This window comes from Fulmarus glacialis, unplaced genomic scaffold (genome assembly GCF_000690835.1).
Source record: "Fulmarus glacialis isolate BGI_N327 unplaced genomic scaffold, ASM69083v1 scaffold3770, whole genome shotgun sequence".
In the NCBI taxonomy this organism is placed as follows: domain Eukaryota; kingdom Metazoa; phylum Chordata; class Aves; order Procellariiformes; family Procellariidae; genus Fulmarus; species Fulmarus glacialis.
Genome location: NW_009186902.1, coordinates 42,895 through 56,321, shown reverse-complemented (window position 1 = coordinate 56,321; position 13,427 = coordinate 42,895). Strand labels below are relative to the sequence as shown.

General features: G+C 46.4%; 1 protein-coding gene across 1 annotated transcript in view; it reads left to right on the top strand.

The window, feature by feature from the left end:
- Positions 1–689: 689 nt before the first annotated feature.
- FAM179A (family with sequence similarity 179, member A) overlaps positions 690–13,427 on the top strand; it is a 32,425-nt gene continuing 19,687 nt past the window's right edge. Inside the window, exons 1-10 of the mRNA XM_009573016.1 lie at positions 690–717; positions 1,705–1,839; positions 2,694–2,903; positions 3,374–3,609; positions 5,187–5,359; positions 6,592–6,638; positions 8,516–8,706; positions 9,648–9,807; positions 11,017–11,181; positions 13,280–13,421. Of these exons, the coding sequence (XP_009571311.1) occupies positions 690–717; positions 1,705–1,839; positions 2,694–2,903; positions 3,374–3,609; positions 5,187–5,359; positions 6,592–6,638; positions 8,516–8,706; positions 9,648–9,807; positions 11,017–11,181; positions 13,280–13,421 (1,487 nt within the window). The remainder of the gene's footprint in view (positions 718–1,704; positions 1,840–2,693; positions 2,904–3,373; positions 3,610–5,186; positions 5,360–6,591; positions 6,639–8,515; positions 8,707–9,647; positions 9,808–11,016; positions 11,182–13,279; positions 13,422–13,427) is intronic.

The following is a 13,427-nucleotide window of genomic DNA, read 5'->3' as shown; positions in this document are numbered from 1 at the left end:
ACATCCTTCTGTACTCACTGACGTTTATAGGAATTCTACTGCTGGCTTACTATCCTGACCTCTTATCCTAAGGTGTGCTCTGCAAAATCCCCTCTTACCTCTCACTTAGGCCATAAGAAATGGGCTAATAAGATTAAGGAACCCTTCATTTTTTCGGTTGTTCTTGGGGCAAGTCCAGTGTGACATTACAGCTCTTTGTTATCAAATGTGTGAAACGATGCTCCTGCTGCAGCGGCAGCGCTGAGTTCGGTGGGAACAACTCCAACGCACTGCGCTGGGTCCAACAGCAGTGGGTGCGGCAAGATACTTGCCTCTGCTGCTGTTTCCATACAGCCATGGGGAGAGCAGCTGCTGGGGTGGAGTTACCTTCCCCCATTATGCCAACAGCAGTCTTCCTCCAGCATTTGGACTTCGTGGCCATGATTTTGACAGAATGTGGAAAATGCATAGCTTGAATATATTTTTACGGTTTTTTACACCACCTGACTTGAGCAGTTTTGTACGCAGGAGCCCCTGTAGGCAGGGCAATGCCAGGGATTGCTGGCTGTCACTTGCACTAGCAGTGTTATTTTTCCATGCAGGTTCCTGATGCTGCAGGGGAACCCACCAGCAGCTGTATCAGGCCCAGCGACCGGCAGCACATCGAGTAGAGTCTCAAGAGGGGCAAAGAGCCCATCATCCCCCCCGCCATGGCAACACAAGATGATTTCACAGCAGGTAAAGGGCTGCAGCAGACTGGAGACTTCTTCAGCCAGGGCTTGTTGCAATCCCGTTCCTGCAGCCTTTGCCTGGAGGATGTTCGCCTGCAGCGGCAGTGCCGGTGCCCAGGAATGCTGCTCGGCTCAGGGAGGCAGAGCGTGTACAAAAGCTGCATTCAAAGCGCTGATCACGAGACCCCGGAGATGCCGGAGAGTGCAGCAGCTATTCTACATGCTGTAAAAGTGAGAGCCCAGCCTTAGAGGCTGGGTCATGGGGAAGATATTGGCCAGGACAAGGGGCAGGGAAACACACTGTGTGTAGTTTTGAATTTTCAGGAAGAGCCAAGATCAGAAATTTTTTGAGGCAGGCCATGTTTATGTTGGTTTTGGGTGTGTCTGCGGTAAAGAAAGCAGAGAATAAACCCCTGTCACAGTGAAGCAGAACAAAGGAGAAAATGTTTGGTTGGACAATTCTCATCCTACAGATACAGTAATCAAACAAGCCCACTGAATGTTGGGAACTTCCAATGCAGAGTGCAAACCTTCTTTTAGTTGTAACACCTGGTGATTAATTGTGTCCTAGTACTTTCTTTGTTGTGAAGAGAAATAAAAAACCCCAACAAAACCCAACCCAAAATTGAGTGGGAATTACAGAAACAAAGGACTTTCAAACTAGCTTTGGAAAGCATCTACTTACTAGACATTGTCAAATTCTAGAGACCATTGTGGGTTGCCTACCCTTTGAAAGGAGAGGAAAGAAATCCTGTAGTCGTGGATAGGCAATTAGCAAAACACATGCACTTTTGTAGAATGTTCAGCTGTCAAAGTGCTAGAATGCAAGTGCCTCACCAAGTGGAATAATGTGAGGTCCAACAGACCATTGCAGAGGCCAGGACTGCAGGTCACTACTGGTGTGTTAGTCTTCTGTGGAGAAGGGGTGTCTGTTTTTTCCTCACCATATCAAATGCTGCGAATCTGAGTCATTTGTATTGTCCTTATTTTAAAGCTAAGTACCATGCCTCAGTTGCTGTCTACTGTGGGAGCATTCCCAAATTCAAACCCAGATACACAGCTCTGCGAGGTGGGAGCATTGATTCAAACTTGCAGTTTTGTGGCAGCAGCTGGACCGCTGAAGAAGAAGGTGAGGATGGAAAGGGGTTGAATATGCAATGGTGGCCTCAGCCAAATGAAAAAAAAACCACCCTGATTTCAGGGAGAAATGGTCTTTGGAGGTCAGTCCTCATGTGCTGGCTCTGTGTCAGAGTAGGTGGCTGACAGAGAGCTGTAGATGATCCTGCCCTCCTCCAGTGGGGGCATGGCATCACATCTCTCTGTCATTAGTTCATTATGCTTTCTCCTTCATCAACAGTAGCCAAATCACTATTACTACCAGCCAGGACAGGGACTGTGGCCCAACATGGTAATGAGATGTGAGTTCTGTTTCTATCCTTGCTATCAATGTGTGGTCTTGCCATAGGTAAATTCCCAGTTCTTCCTCTGCTTGCCCATCAGATCTGACCTTAAGGATGGGATGGTGCTGTAGAAACACTGGCAAGGTCTGCTGTAGAAACACTGGCAAGGTCATCTCTTGCTGAGATGTCTTTCTGCTTTCCAGAAATACCACTAGCACCATGTGGGTCTTTTCTGGTAGTGTTCACAGAAGCCAAGTCCTGAAATGGGAATCTTTTTTCCCCTCTTACCAGTGGGGCCTTCAAGGTCTCTCTCCTGGCTTGCTATCTCAATCCTGTTCAGAAGAATTAAACTGATGCTAGTTTTATGAAAAATAAAAACAAACTGATCTTCTGAATGATTAAAAAAACCTTGAATGCCCTCACTCATTAAATGGGTTGATTGTAAAGGTGTGAGGTCAACTAACTCACTTCTTCCCTTTTACCTGATCTACAGCTTCTTTTCAGTCCATCTTAACAACCCACATGAAGAAGCAGTCTAGTTTATGGGATGGAGATGGAGTTGAGAAACCTCCATACCCAAAAGCCATCTCTCCCCTGGATGGCTGGGTCAGCAAGGCTAGTGTGCACGACCTCAGCGCTGGGGGTGGAGGTGATCTCTCCCACCTTTCTCACCAAGCCTTGACCCAGGACCCCCGAGAGAGGGAGGTGAGCAGCGCTGCCCCAGAGACCATTCAGAACAAGGACAAGCTGAAGACGAGGAGGATGTCTGAGGATCTGTTAGCCTCACAGAGAGGTAAGGTGGGAGCCTGCATGCTCTCCTGTGGGAAGAAGGGTCTTTTCCCAGCCTAGAGAGCTAGCGCACGTTCCCAGTGCACATTCTCCCTTGCATGTGCCCCCCCCCCCCCGCAATAACCTTCCCTGCTCTCAGTCCCCTGCGTAGCCCTCCTGTTGCTGTAGGGGTGTACAACTGCAGGGCAGGGAGAGGAGCAGGAGGGCATATGTGCAGGTGACATATTCTGGGTAAGCACACGTCTGTGGGCCTGTTGTCTGACAGGAGCCCAGAGGACCAGGGTGTTCCTCTGGTGGCTTTGTGGAAGTGGATAGGTTGTCCACTGGCCTGCTTCAAGTGGCTGCCAGCATGAGCATGTTTCCCCGTTCAGTTATTTAGACGTTTCCAAGAAATCTGTCCAATGAAATATGTAGCTTCAGGTGCTTTAAGTTTGCAGTGCTGCTTCTACTATGCTTTGTGTGTTTGCTTTGCAGGCCTGACTGACTGCAGTGACCCTGCGGGGGTGACCCTGAAGACAGTAGTTTCCAGGTCAGCTTCCCAGAGGCTCCTGGTAACCTCCAACCCTGTGCCTCCCATCCAGAACAGCCTTCCTTCCTCAGAGCCCAGCAGGGTGAGCGACGGAGAGCAGGAGCATGGGGAAGACGGCACAGGCTGTGATGACAGTGATGGGAATAACAAGGAGCTGATGTCAGAGGGAAAAGGATATAAAGTAAGGAAAACAAGCCAAACCACGTGTGATCCTCAGTTTACTTCCTGTAGGCAGAGCTCTGAGATCTTCTTTCCCTGTGGTGCAAGCCCAGGGAAGCAGCTGAGCCAAGGAAGAGCTCAGCTGGACATTGCGCTTCAGGCTTTCTTTGCAATGTGCGTACTGCAGACTTCATGTCCTCAGCATATATCAATAGGAGAAGAGGGCTTTAAATAGTTTCTGTGCTCTCTGGTGGCTCCTGCTTTGTTTTATGACTGAGAAAACACGAGCAACCAGTCGGAGCAACTAAATGTGTCTAATCTGGTCAAGCATATCCTTCTACAGTTAGTAAAATACACGTATCTGTGAACCATCTGTACGTTGTGGTTACTGTTGCAGACACACTGATGTCTTGGTGGCTTTTTATATCAGCTCTGTCTGGTTTAGGTGGAAAAAGATGTTTGCTGGAGCAGGCAGTCCTGCAAATTCAACTTTAGGTTGTCTCAGCTTTTGAGTTGTACAGCCATGTCCTTCTGCACAGTTGTCTCTAATAATATTTCCAGAGTTCAGCGGCCCCTGTGCAGCTTCATCCTCTTCCATGGGTGTGCCCAGGGGTAAGTGACGGGAAGTAGCAATTCTGGCCTTGGGGAATGGAGTCCAGACCCCATCCACTCAATTGCCTTTGCAGAAGGGACAGAAGCTGCAGTTGTTTTGGTTTTGCTGTGGCAGGCAGGAGAAGGCAGATGAATAACAGCTTTTGTAAACAGGATAATCAGTAAATAAAGTGTACTTGATTTCAGCCTTGCAGATACAGGGCCAAATGTATCCCTGACATTAACTTTGTTGGTTTCACTGGAGTTTGAACAGGTCCTGATTTGGCTCTTTAGCTATGACAAGAATGATGGGATACTAAGGAAGGGTGTGCATCTGCCCCCGTTCCCTCCATCCCCCTTCCTAGCTGTGGCATGGGGACCCTCAAGTAGTTTCAGCAGGCAGAGACCTTACACAGGGCAGCAGGGTAGGGAGCTCTGCTGAACTTAATACGTGACAGTGAGCCTGAAATGATGAACTGTGTGGGTCCTGGAGAGCACTGAGCATCCAGAGAGCACATTAGCATCTGGGCCGAAAGGCTGGTGGGGGAATGTAGGAAGGGCAGAAACAGAAAAAATTATGGGCTTGAGAAAAGCAGGTCTTGTCAGAGTACAAAATGACTTTGTGGAGACTTGGCTGGAGTTCAGCAATGGCTGGTAGGTGCTTTAGGGCCAGTGAGATGATAGTGATCTAAACCCATTCCCATACCATCAGAAAGGCTAATAGAGGCAATGGCACACCAGAACATCCTTATGCCAAGCAGACAGATGCCAGGTGGGAATGCAGCCACTGTCACAGAGGTGAGCGAGGGGAGGAAGTTGGCAACAGCGTGGGACACGGTCTCTCCCTCACCACTTCCGTTTCCATTGCCCATCCTAGACCAAGCTACTCCATCAGTTTGACTTTTCTTTTCCTGCCAAGTCCTAGCTAAGAGCATGGCTAAACTTCTCGTGGCATCAAAGGGGGAAGGCTGGATGCTCGAGCTGAGCACTGCATTTTACTGTTTCCAGGCTTCCCTGCTGCCCTTGTATTGCAGTGGTGGGGATGGGAAGAAGTCACTGGGAGTGGCTTTGATTCCCCCTATCCCCAAGTCAGCGAGACCATCTGATGGGGATCCTGGCAGCGCTGCAGTGCCTCTTGCAAACTCTCAGCACCTGGTTTTCCAAGAGGCCCTGGAGATGAGGTAAGCCAAGGTGTCTGTTTCTCCGATATGCCATTCACCTCGCACTTCTTGTCTCGTGAGATTATTTTCCACTGTCAGGTCTCCAATATATTCATGCAAACTTCTGTACATTCATCATTTTGCATATTTACAACGATCCAGCACAATGTCAAAACCAGCATCATACACTCTAAAAGCAGGGGTGGCGGGGGGAGGAGGAGGCAGGACTGAAGAGCACCTTAAAAGCAGGTCCTCTGCTCTACTCTGATACTGATTCATTCTGTAATCTTTGTGGTGCCATTTGGGAACTGTATTGCATGGATCTGAATACAGCATCTGGTTTTGCGCGTGATCTTTGGCTGCCAGTATCTGTACCTGCAAGAATATGTTAGGGCAATTATTGGCTATTGTAGAGCTGTCTACAAATTCAGTTGCTGCTGTCAGTCTTAAATTCTCTGTGTCCGGGCCTTCACTGTGAAATGAGAGCCCAGATAAATCTCGGTTTATAGATGTATAATCCTATAGATGTTTAATATTTACATATGGTTTTAAGATCAAAGGGGGCAAGGTGCTAGAGAACAGTTACAGAGCTGTAACTGATGGAAAGATATTTGCTTGGGTATGCGTGTGGAAATCTAGCTGTCAACCTTATCCTAGTTGTAACAATAAATAAGGAGTCATAGAAATACAGTTCCAATTTAAAAGCTTCAACATGGCTTTTAAAGTGCAATCTGAATATACTTACCTACCAGTTGAGTTGGACAAACCTTCTTTCTTCTTGAAAGAGCAGAGAGATGTAGTATTGTTCTCAGGAGACAGCAGTGGTATTACTGTGTGTAACAAGATACTGTCATCAGTTGAAGTCACGACCAGGCAAAGTTAGGCTTCTACAGCAGTATAAAGGCAGCTGCCCTCAGTACAGCCTTATGACTGGCTTAACATCTCTTGCTGATTCAGAAAGGATGTATCTAACAGTGAGAGCCACTTAGCTTCAAAAGGAGACAGCAGAATTGGATAGTTAAGGCCCAAATTGAGGAGTGACTCCTGTGTTTCATCTGGAGCTTGATGAGCTCTCTGTGACTCCAGCAACTGAAAGTTTAATGGCAATTAATCAGCTTTGCATATTGTTGGTTTTATGGGTTGCATCTCCTCCATCATCAAAATGACCATGCTAAGAAAGTTTGCCTCCTTTAATGCTATCCCCCTTCTCTTTCTATCTTCTCATATGTTCTTTTATCCTCAATTTTCTTAAGGCCAAGATCAGGCAGCAGAAGTGAAGAGAAGACCCTTAAATCTCTAGGTAGGTACAGGGCATGACTGCCCTAAAATGAACATAGGAGTCCTGACCATGGGTGCCATGGGTGGCACTGTGCAAGTTTGGTCGAAAACCATTCTGTAACTTTTTTCAATTCCTTGACATGCTCAGATGGCTCCCCCAGAGCCCAGTCACTGGGAAATGTGCTCTGGTGATCCAGCGTAAATGACTCCAGCATGGGGTTATGAATGGCAGGAACTGGAGGGGTACCTTGGGGCCCCGGAAATGCACAGCAGGAAAGGAAAACGTTCTTCTACCTCATGCTCATACCTTTTATCTCCCTCCACGCTCTTTAATGTCACAAAGATTAGAGAAAAACAAGTCATTTTGCATGAAATAAGAAACGTTCCCACTCCTTCCTCCTACACTTGAAGGAGAAAACCTTCCCTTGGAGCAGTTTCTGAACTGAACCCTTTGAGATCTGAAGTAGACTCATCAACATTGCCTGTTTTTGCACTGGGAGAGATAGTGAAACCTTATGTGATAGGAAGTCCTTGTGAATTTTCCATTTACAGAGAAAGAGACTTAAAAAAAAAGGATCCAGCCTGTGCAGGATCTGAGCTTTCTGTCCTCTTAAAGCACAAGACTAAATTAAATGCTGAGTAATGAACTGAGGTTCCCTTTTTGCAACTCATTTACCTCAAACCACATATGCTAGGTTTATGATTACAAATCTCTTCCCCTACTCTATCTGCATGTGTCAGTATTGCAAACTGAGGCTGGGGTAGGAGATGCCTACTGGCTTCTCCTCCCTCCCCCCCTTGCATTATCACTAGTAATAAGAGTTCCACAAGACAGAATGCGGTGTCTGGTGCATCTGTGTCAGCCAACACTTTTAAGCTGAAAACCTCGATGACACCGTTGCTGTCCCTTTGCCATCTGTGGGTTTGTAGCGATAGGAGAGATGAGAATTTAACAATAAATTTTGCTGATGCAGAAAAAGGGATAAGATCTGCTGGTCCCTCAGCTCAGCATTAGTTCTGCCAAATAATGCGCATGCCTCATTGGAATGATTCCTTTATTGCTGATATGTGGCTAGGATGCTGAATGCAACTAGGGAGAAGTATTGCTGAGTAAGTAAGGTGACATTTTTGCTGGATACATTCTGGACTAGAAATGAGCTATATCGTTAAACCATCTCTCTTTCTCTCTTTTGTTATTGACTTGACCATTCTGCAGGGGAAAAAATCCTGATTTAAGAAAATTATTCCTTTTTTACTGCTTGGCTATCACATGATTTTATCATCTCTGAAGCCATGTAAGGAATGATTAGTTCTCTGAGTTTTAACAACTCTGTTGGAGAGTATTTCAGAAAGAGCTGCACTGTGCTATTCCCATTAAGAAAATCAGCCTTTAGTCAGGCTGCCCAGAAAGTTGGCTGATCTGCTACAATTTAGAATGAAACTCCTTAGGGAAAATGAATTCTCTAGCTTCAAGAACACAATTCTGTTTCTGGTAACACTCTAACAATCCTAAGCTTTTCTTTAAATGCCCTCTAAAATATTCCAGCAAAGAGGAGGAAATGTTGATTCTTACCTCTACAAAGGCATATAGCTATTAAAAACCAGAAGTTCTTTTAGTAACTGGGAAGAAGACAATGTTTACTAAAATCAAAATGGATAGGAACAGATAAGAATCTTTTTGGCAAGGGCAATCTCTTTCTCTCTGCTCTTCTCTGTCAAACACAGCTGCTCACCAGAAGCTAAGGGCTGAGGCCTTTATCATGCAGCAGGTTTAAGTCTGATGGCCAACAGAGTAATGTCATCTCTGCTGCCAGTGCAATATGGTAGTACGCCATCTGTCTGGAGAGGTGACATGTTCCTTGCTGTTCCCATCCACAATCTATATCTGTGTCTTGTCAGAGCTCCGGACTCTGGAACCTGTCTTGCCTGTTCTCCAGCATAGTGTTGGTGGTGGCGTGAAATCTGCTGGACATTTATGTGAACCTGTGCCCCGGTTAATGGGCCTCCCACTCAGCCAGGCCAAGGAGATGGATCATCTCGGGAGCCCTTGCCTTCTGAGTGATGACGACTCGAAGGACAGCAATGGAAGGGTAAGGGCTAAGGAAAGGGGTGAGCAGGCTTCATTTTCAGTGACTGTTCAGTGCTTAGCACAAAATGTCACTGAAAAACATAATCTTCCTCTCTTGGGGAGCGGATTCTCTTGGGAATACATTTGACAGCTATAGAGCAATTGCTTGAGTATTTTCACTGGTGCAGAAGTCACTGGTTGGGAGATGGTGCTGAGGTTACACAAGAAGCATTATTTATGTACGAAAGCCAATTTAGAGCAGATCTGAATGGCAGAGCAAGTTACATATCAGTGAACATGTGCAAAGTGCACGCTCGGAAGCACAGAAGCAAAGATTGTAATGTTGAGTGTAAGCAAGACTGCAAAATAATATGGGAGAGCTTGCTTTTCCTTGGTTACCTTTCTTGTTATGTCTCACAGCCCTCTCATTCTCAATTTTTCTATTCATTAAGACCAATGTTTCTCAAACTTCTTTTCAACGAGTCCTTTTTTGGACTTGTGTTCTCAGAGAGCAGCTGAGTCCTTCAGAAGCAAGGAAGTGAGAAGCAGCTGCAATTACTGGCTGCGAGTGTTAAGAAACAGCAAATTACCTCTCATTGCTGGTTATTGCAGATGGTTTTTATTCCCCTGCCCTGGCCTGTAGGAACTGAACTTACTGATCACTGGTAATGTGAGCTCTTCATATGTCTTGGAGCACTCCTATGACTCTCTTGGTTCAAGCAGGGCTTCCTGACATAGATTGAGAAACAGTATCTTGGACCAGCGGAAGGTTATGGCAATGAAGTGTTATACATCAGTGGGTGTAATTGTATGCCAAGGTGAGGAAAAGAGGAATTCTTCTGAAACTATTGGAATGTATATGGAGCTGCATTAAAGACGATGACACTCTACCACTGTGTTCCTGATGAGGAATGATTTGTGTATCTCTCTTTATGCTCCATGATGTGTTTCCATTGCAACTAGATCCATGTTACCTTGTCCAAGTCAGCTCAGAAGAAAATACACCAGAAGCGAATGAGAGAGATGGAGCTTTTGCGGAGAGAGAGGGAGAAAGAGAGAGAAAACGAAAAGTCCTTACAGCTCCCTACACAGAGTGTTGACCCTGGGGATGCAGCTGAAGAAAGTAAGTGGTTGCTATAGTTGTGGGCCTTTTTGTTCACTTGCTTGCTCTTTGCATAGTGTTGCAAATGTCTATGACATCAGACTGGAAGGCTGTTACACTTGCATCTGAGTGGGAGTTCAAACAGGATTTATTTCTGCTTTCCAAAGAAAAATACAGAGGCATGAAGTGTCTTGCCTGTGGCCCACACTAAATCAGCCACAGAATATCACCTTCCCCCCTTCTCCTATAAAGTCTTTCAGACTAGATAATCCTGTCTTGCAAACTACACTGGGGCTTCAGACTCTCCAACTGAGAGTAGCCTCCAGGAAAGGTGAATGGGTGAGTCCAAAAGAATGTTTTTCAACCAAGGTGCAACCTGGAAGAAACAAAATTAAACTATTTCTAATTAAAACACAAAAGGTCTTGCTCGCATGATAGGACAGATTATCCTGCTCTCACCACTCCCTGCTGAGGAGCTTGCATTGCAGAGCCATGCTGGAGCCCTTAGCCAATGCTTATGTTTTACCCACACGAGCAAGCAGCATTACTGACTTAATTGCAGCTGACAGGCTCCAATTGTACTGCTGCACGCGCTACTATGAGTGCAGCGGCAGGGAACTTAAAGAGTCAGCACCCAGCCTAAGGACATTGGACAAGGTTATCTGCTCTTTTTCTTGCTATTATTTTGTGAAGTACCTGTGAGGAGTGCTGAGGTGGGAGCCCCAGAAATGTAACTTCCCTATCCAGCCTCTGAAACAGGAAAGCAAAAGAAAAGCAGTACTGAGTTTTCCTCATTTCTTAGGGAAAGCATCACTGCATTTGGTTTTAAACTAAAAAAGGGTAGATTTAAACGATATAAGGAAGAAATTTTTTACGATGAGGGTGGTGAAACACTGGAACAGGTTGCCCAGAGAAGTTGTCCCATCATTGGAGGTGTTCAAAGTCAGGTTGGATGGGGCTCTTGAGCAACCTGGTCTAGTGGAAGGTGTCCCTGCCCATAGCAGGGAGGTTGGACTAGATGACCTTTAAAGGTCTCTTCCAACCCAAACTATTCTATGATTCTATGATTCTGTGATCACTGGCCCGCGTTAGTGTGCAACTGTTATGCTTGGAGTTGTTCGGGACAACAAAGGGATGTTACCCAGCTCCAGAAGATTTCTAGCCCTTTCCAAGCCCATAGCGACCCTGTCCAGCACTCTCCACTTACAAGCTTCTTTTCAGTCTCTGCAGGCTTTGGCCCACCACCTGTCAATGGGACAGTTTCCATTTTCCCCAGCACGAGCAACGCACGCAGAGAGAGCGCTGGTACTGCCTTGAGGAAGCGGGTCAACAGGCCCTCACTGCCCAGCATCCCCGTCGTCAGCCAGGGTGGCAGCTTCCTGCGCAACTCCTCAGGTGAGCCTGCTCCGCTGCAGCCCCCACACCAGCTCTTTCCTCGCACAAGGAGCACAAATTGCCTCATTCCTCAACCACAGGTAGGATCTCGGGTCCAAAGCCTGTCCTGAGGATTGAGAGCAAACCTGCTTTGGATCCACTCCAGCTTGGTGGTACTGGAGCAGTTGATTCTTACAGATCCATTGGAAACTCGAGCGGATTAAAGTAGTGGTAAAGCCCTGAGCCTCTAGCTTTTGCCCATACTGATAGGCGAAAACATAACACTGGTGCCAGGAGGCAGCTGTAACTGAGCTCCGGTGCAGTCTGGCTGGGTGTGTGCTCACTGTGCACACATGTGTACCACCATGATCAATTAGCCGCTCACCCTGTTGGCCCGCTGCCTATGCTGCTGTCTGGCTCTCCAGCCAGCTTTTCTACTATCGCAGCAAGGGTTTTCTCTGCGTGGAAATTAGTGACTTGGTACAATCATGCACCTAGAAGTGCTTAACGGCTTCTAGGCTCTCTCATCCCACTGCCTGCAGTGCAAACTGGGAACAAGCAGTGCCTCTTCTGTCACTCCACCCAAATACGGTGGCCATGTGTAGCAGGTGACATACAGGAGAGGCTGCCTGGTGCTCCCAGGCTGTTTGCTACCTGCAATAAATATACAGCAGATAGTGATTCTCGTTTAGTGATCCATAGTGATTCTCGTTTCTCCTTTGTGGGTAGCCTATCTCATGTTATGATCCTAAGTAGTGTGAGTTAAGAAAAAGAGAGCTAGGAATGATACTTTGAATGGTCTTTTCTAGTGATGCTACTCAGATTTTCGAAATTGACCATTCATATTGGAGATAGAAGTATATATGTACATACTCGTGCAGTGACATCACTGATGTCAGTGACAGTGCTATTGCTGACATCCAAATTAGTCCCCATCTGAATATTTTTGATTTTACAGTTCCTCCATCCTCCATACTTTGTAGACCATGCAAGGTAGCATAAAAACCCTACAGAGTCCATAGCAGTTCATCTAGATTCTGTGCAATATTTATACTCAATACTTTTAGACAGCTCAGATGTTTTCATCTACACTTTAGAAAATGAGCTTTTGAGTGCAAGACATGAAATTTTTGACCTACAGTGCTTTTCATGACAAATAGGTTTCATAACAAATGCATTTGTCATCTGAATTTTCTTATACCTTGTATATTTATCATCAAGAAAGTGTGTTTGCCAACAATTTGCATCTATATTTACATATTTTTATTCTCAGTTCACATTTGGAAGGCTTTTTTGTCACAACTATCTAGACTAGAAATTGCATTTTTCCACAAGAGAAAGCTTAGGCGTTGCACAGTTTGCAAACAAGTACATTTGATGACAAATAAATTTCACCTCAGCATCTTCAAAATACAGCCAGTGGGTACCTCTGAAATAGTAAATATTCATAACGCTTGGAAAATAGCAAAATCCATAAACTACTACTTTCCCAATAGTATGCTAAAATGTATGTGCACTCAGCTGCCTGCTGTCTAGAGTATTTGAAGTAAATGGAAACAGAGGCACTGGCAGATTTAGAGGGTCAGGTATCACCGTTCCCTGGTGGTTGCTCCTTGGGTATTCACCCGAGCCCAGCAGGACTCGGTTGTTCAGGCTTGGTGCTCACTGGGGGCAGCTGGAGGTGTTTCCTTGGAAAGTTACAGGGTGCCTCTGTCCCCAGTGCTCCAGGTAACAGGGAGGTGATACAGGGAGGTATGTACAGATTTCAGGAGCTTACTCCTGGGGTAGCAAGTCCTGCTGGGCGGCACTGGCTGCCAGTGAGTGTGAGCTCTGCGGCACTATGAATCTGCAAGCTGGTTATGGTACCTACATGGACATGGGAGCTGGCTCTGTGTGTGCAATTTTCAGGTTTACACAAGGAGCTGGTGCCCAGCTGGGAATGACTGGGAGATGGTTGGGTGCTGGGGAAAGCAATGAGCCAGACAGCAGGAAGTCTCTGAAGCAATGCCAGTTTGCACCTATATGTAATCTTGGCTGGGAGGTTGGGTTGCAGTCTGCTTGGTGGTGGGGTAGGTTGCCCCGGGGTATGTGATGCTGGTGCCTGACCCTCTCCTTACAGCGAACTCGCTGCCAGCCATTGCTCTGGACTTCCTGGAGTGGGGAGAGGAGCCAGACTGTGGGGACGCCTGGGAAGCCAGACCCTTCCCTCACCCACAGCAGGGGCTGCTCAACGCGCTCACGTGGCTCAGCAGCGACGACTGGTAAGA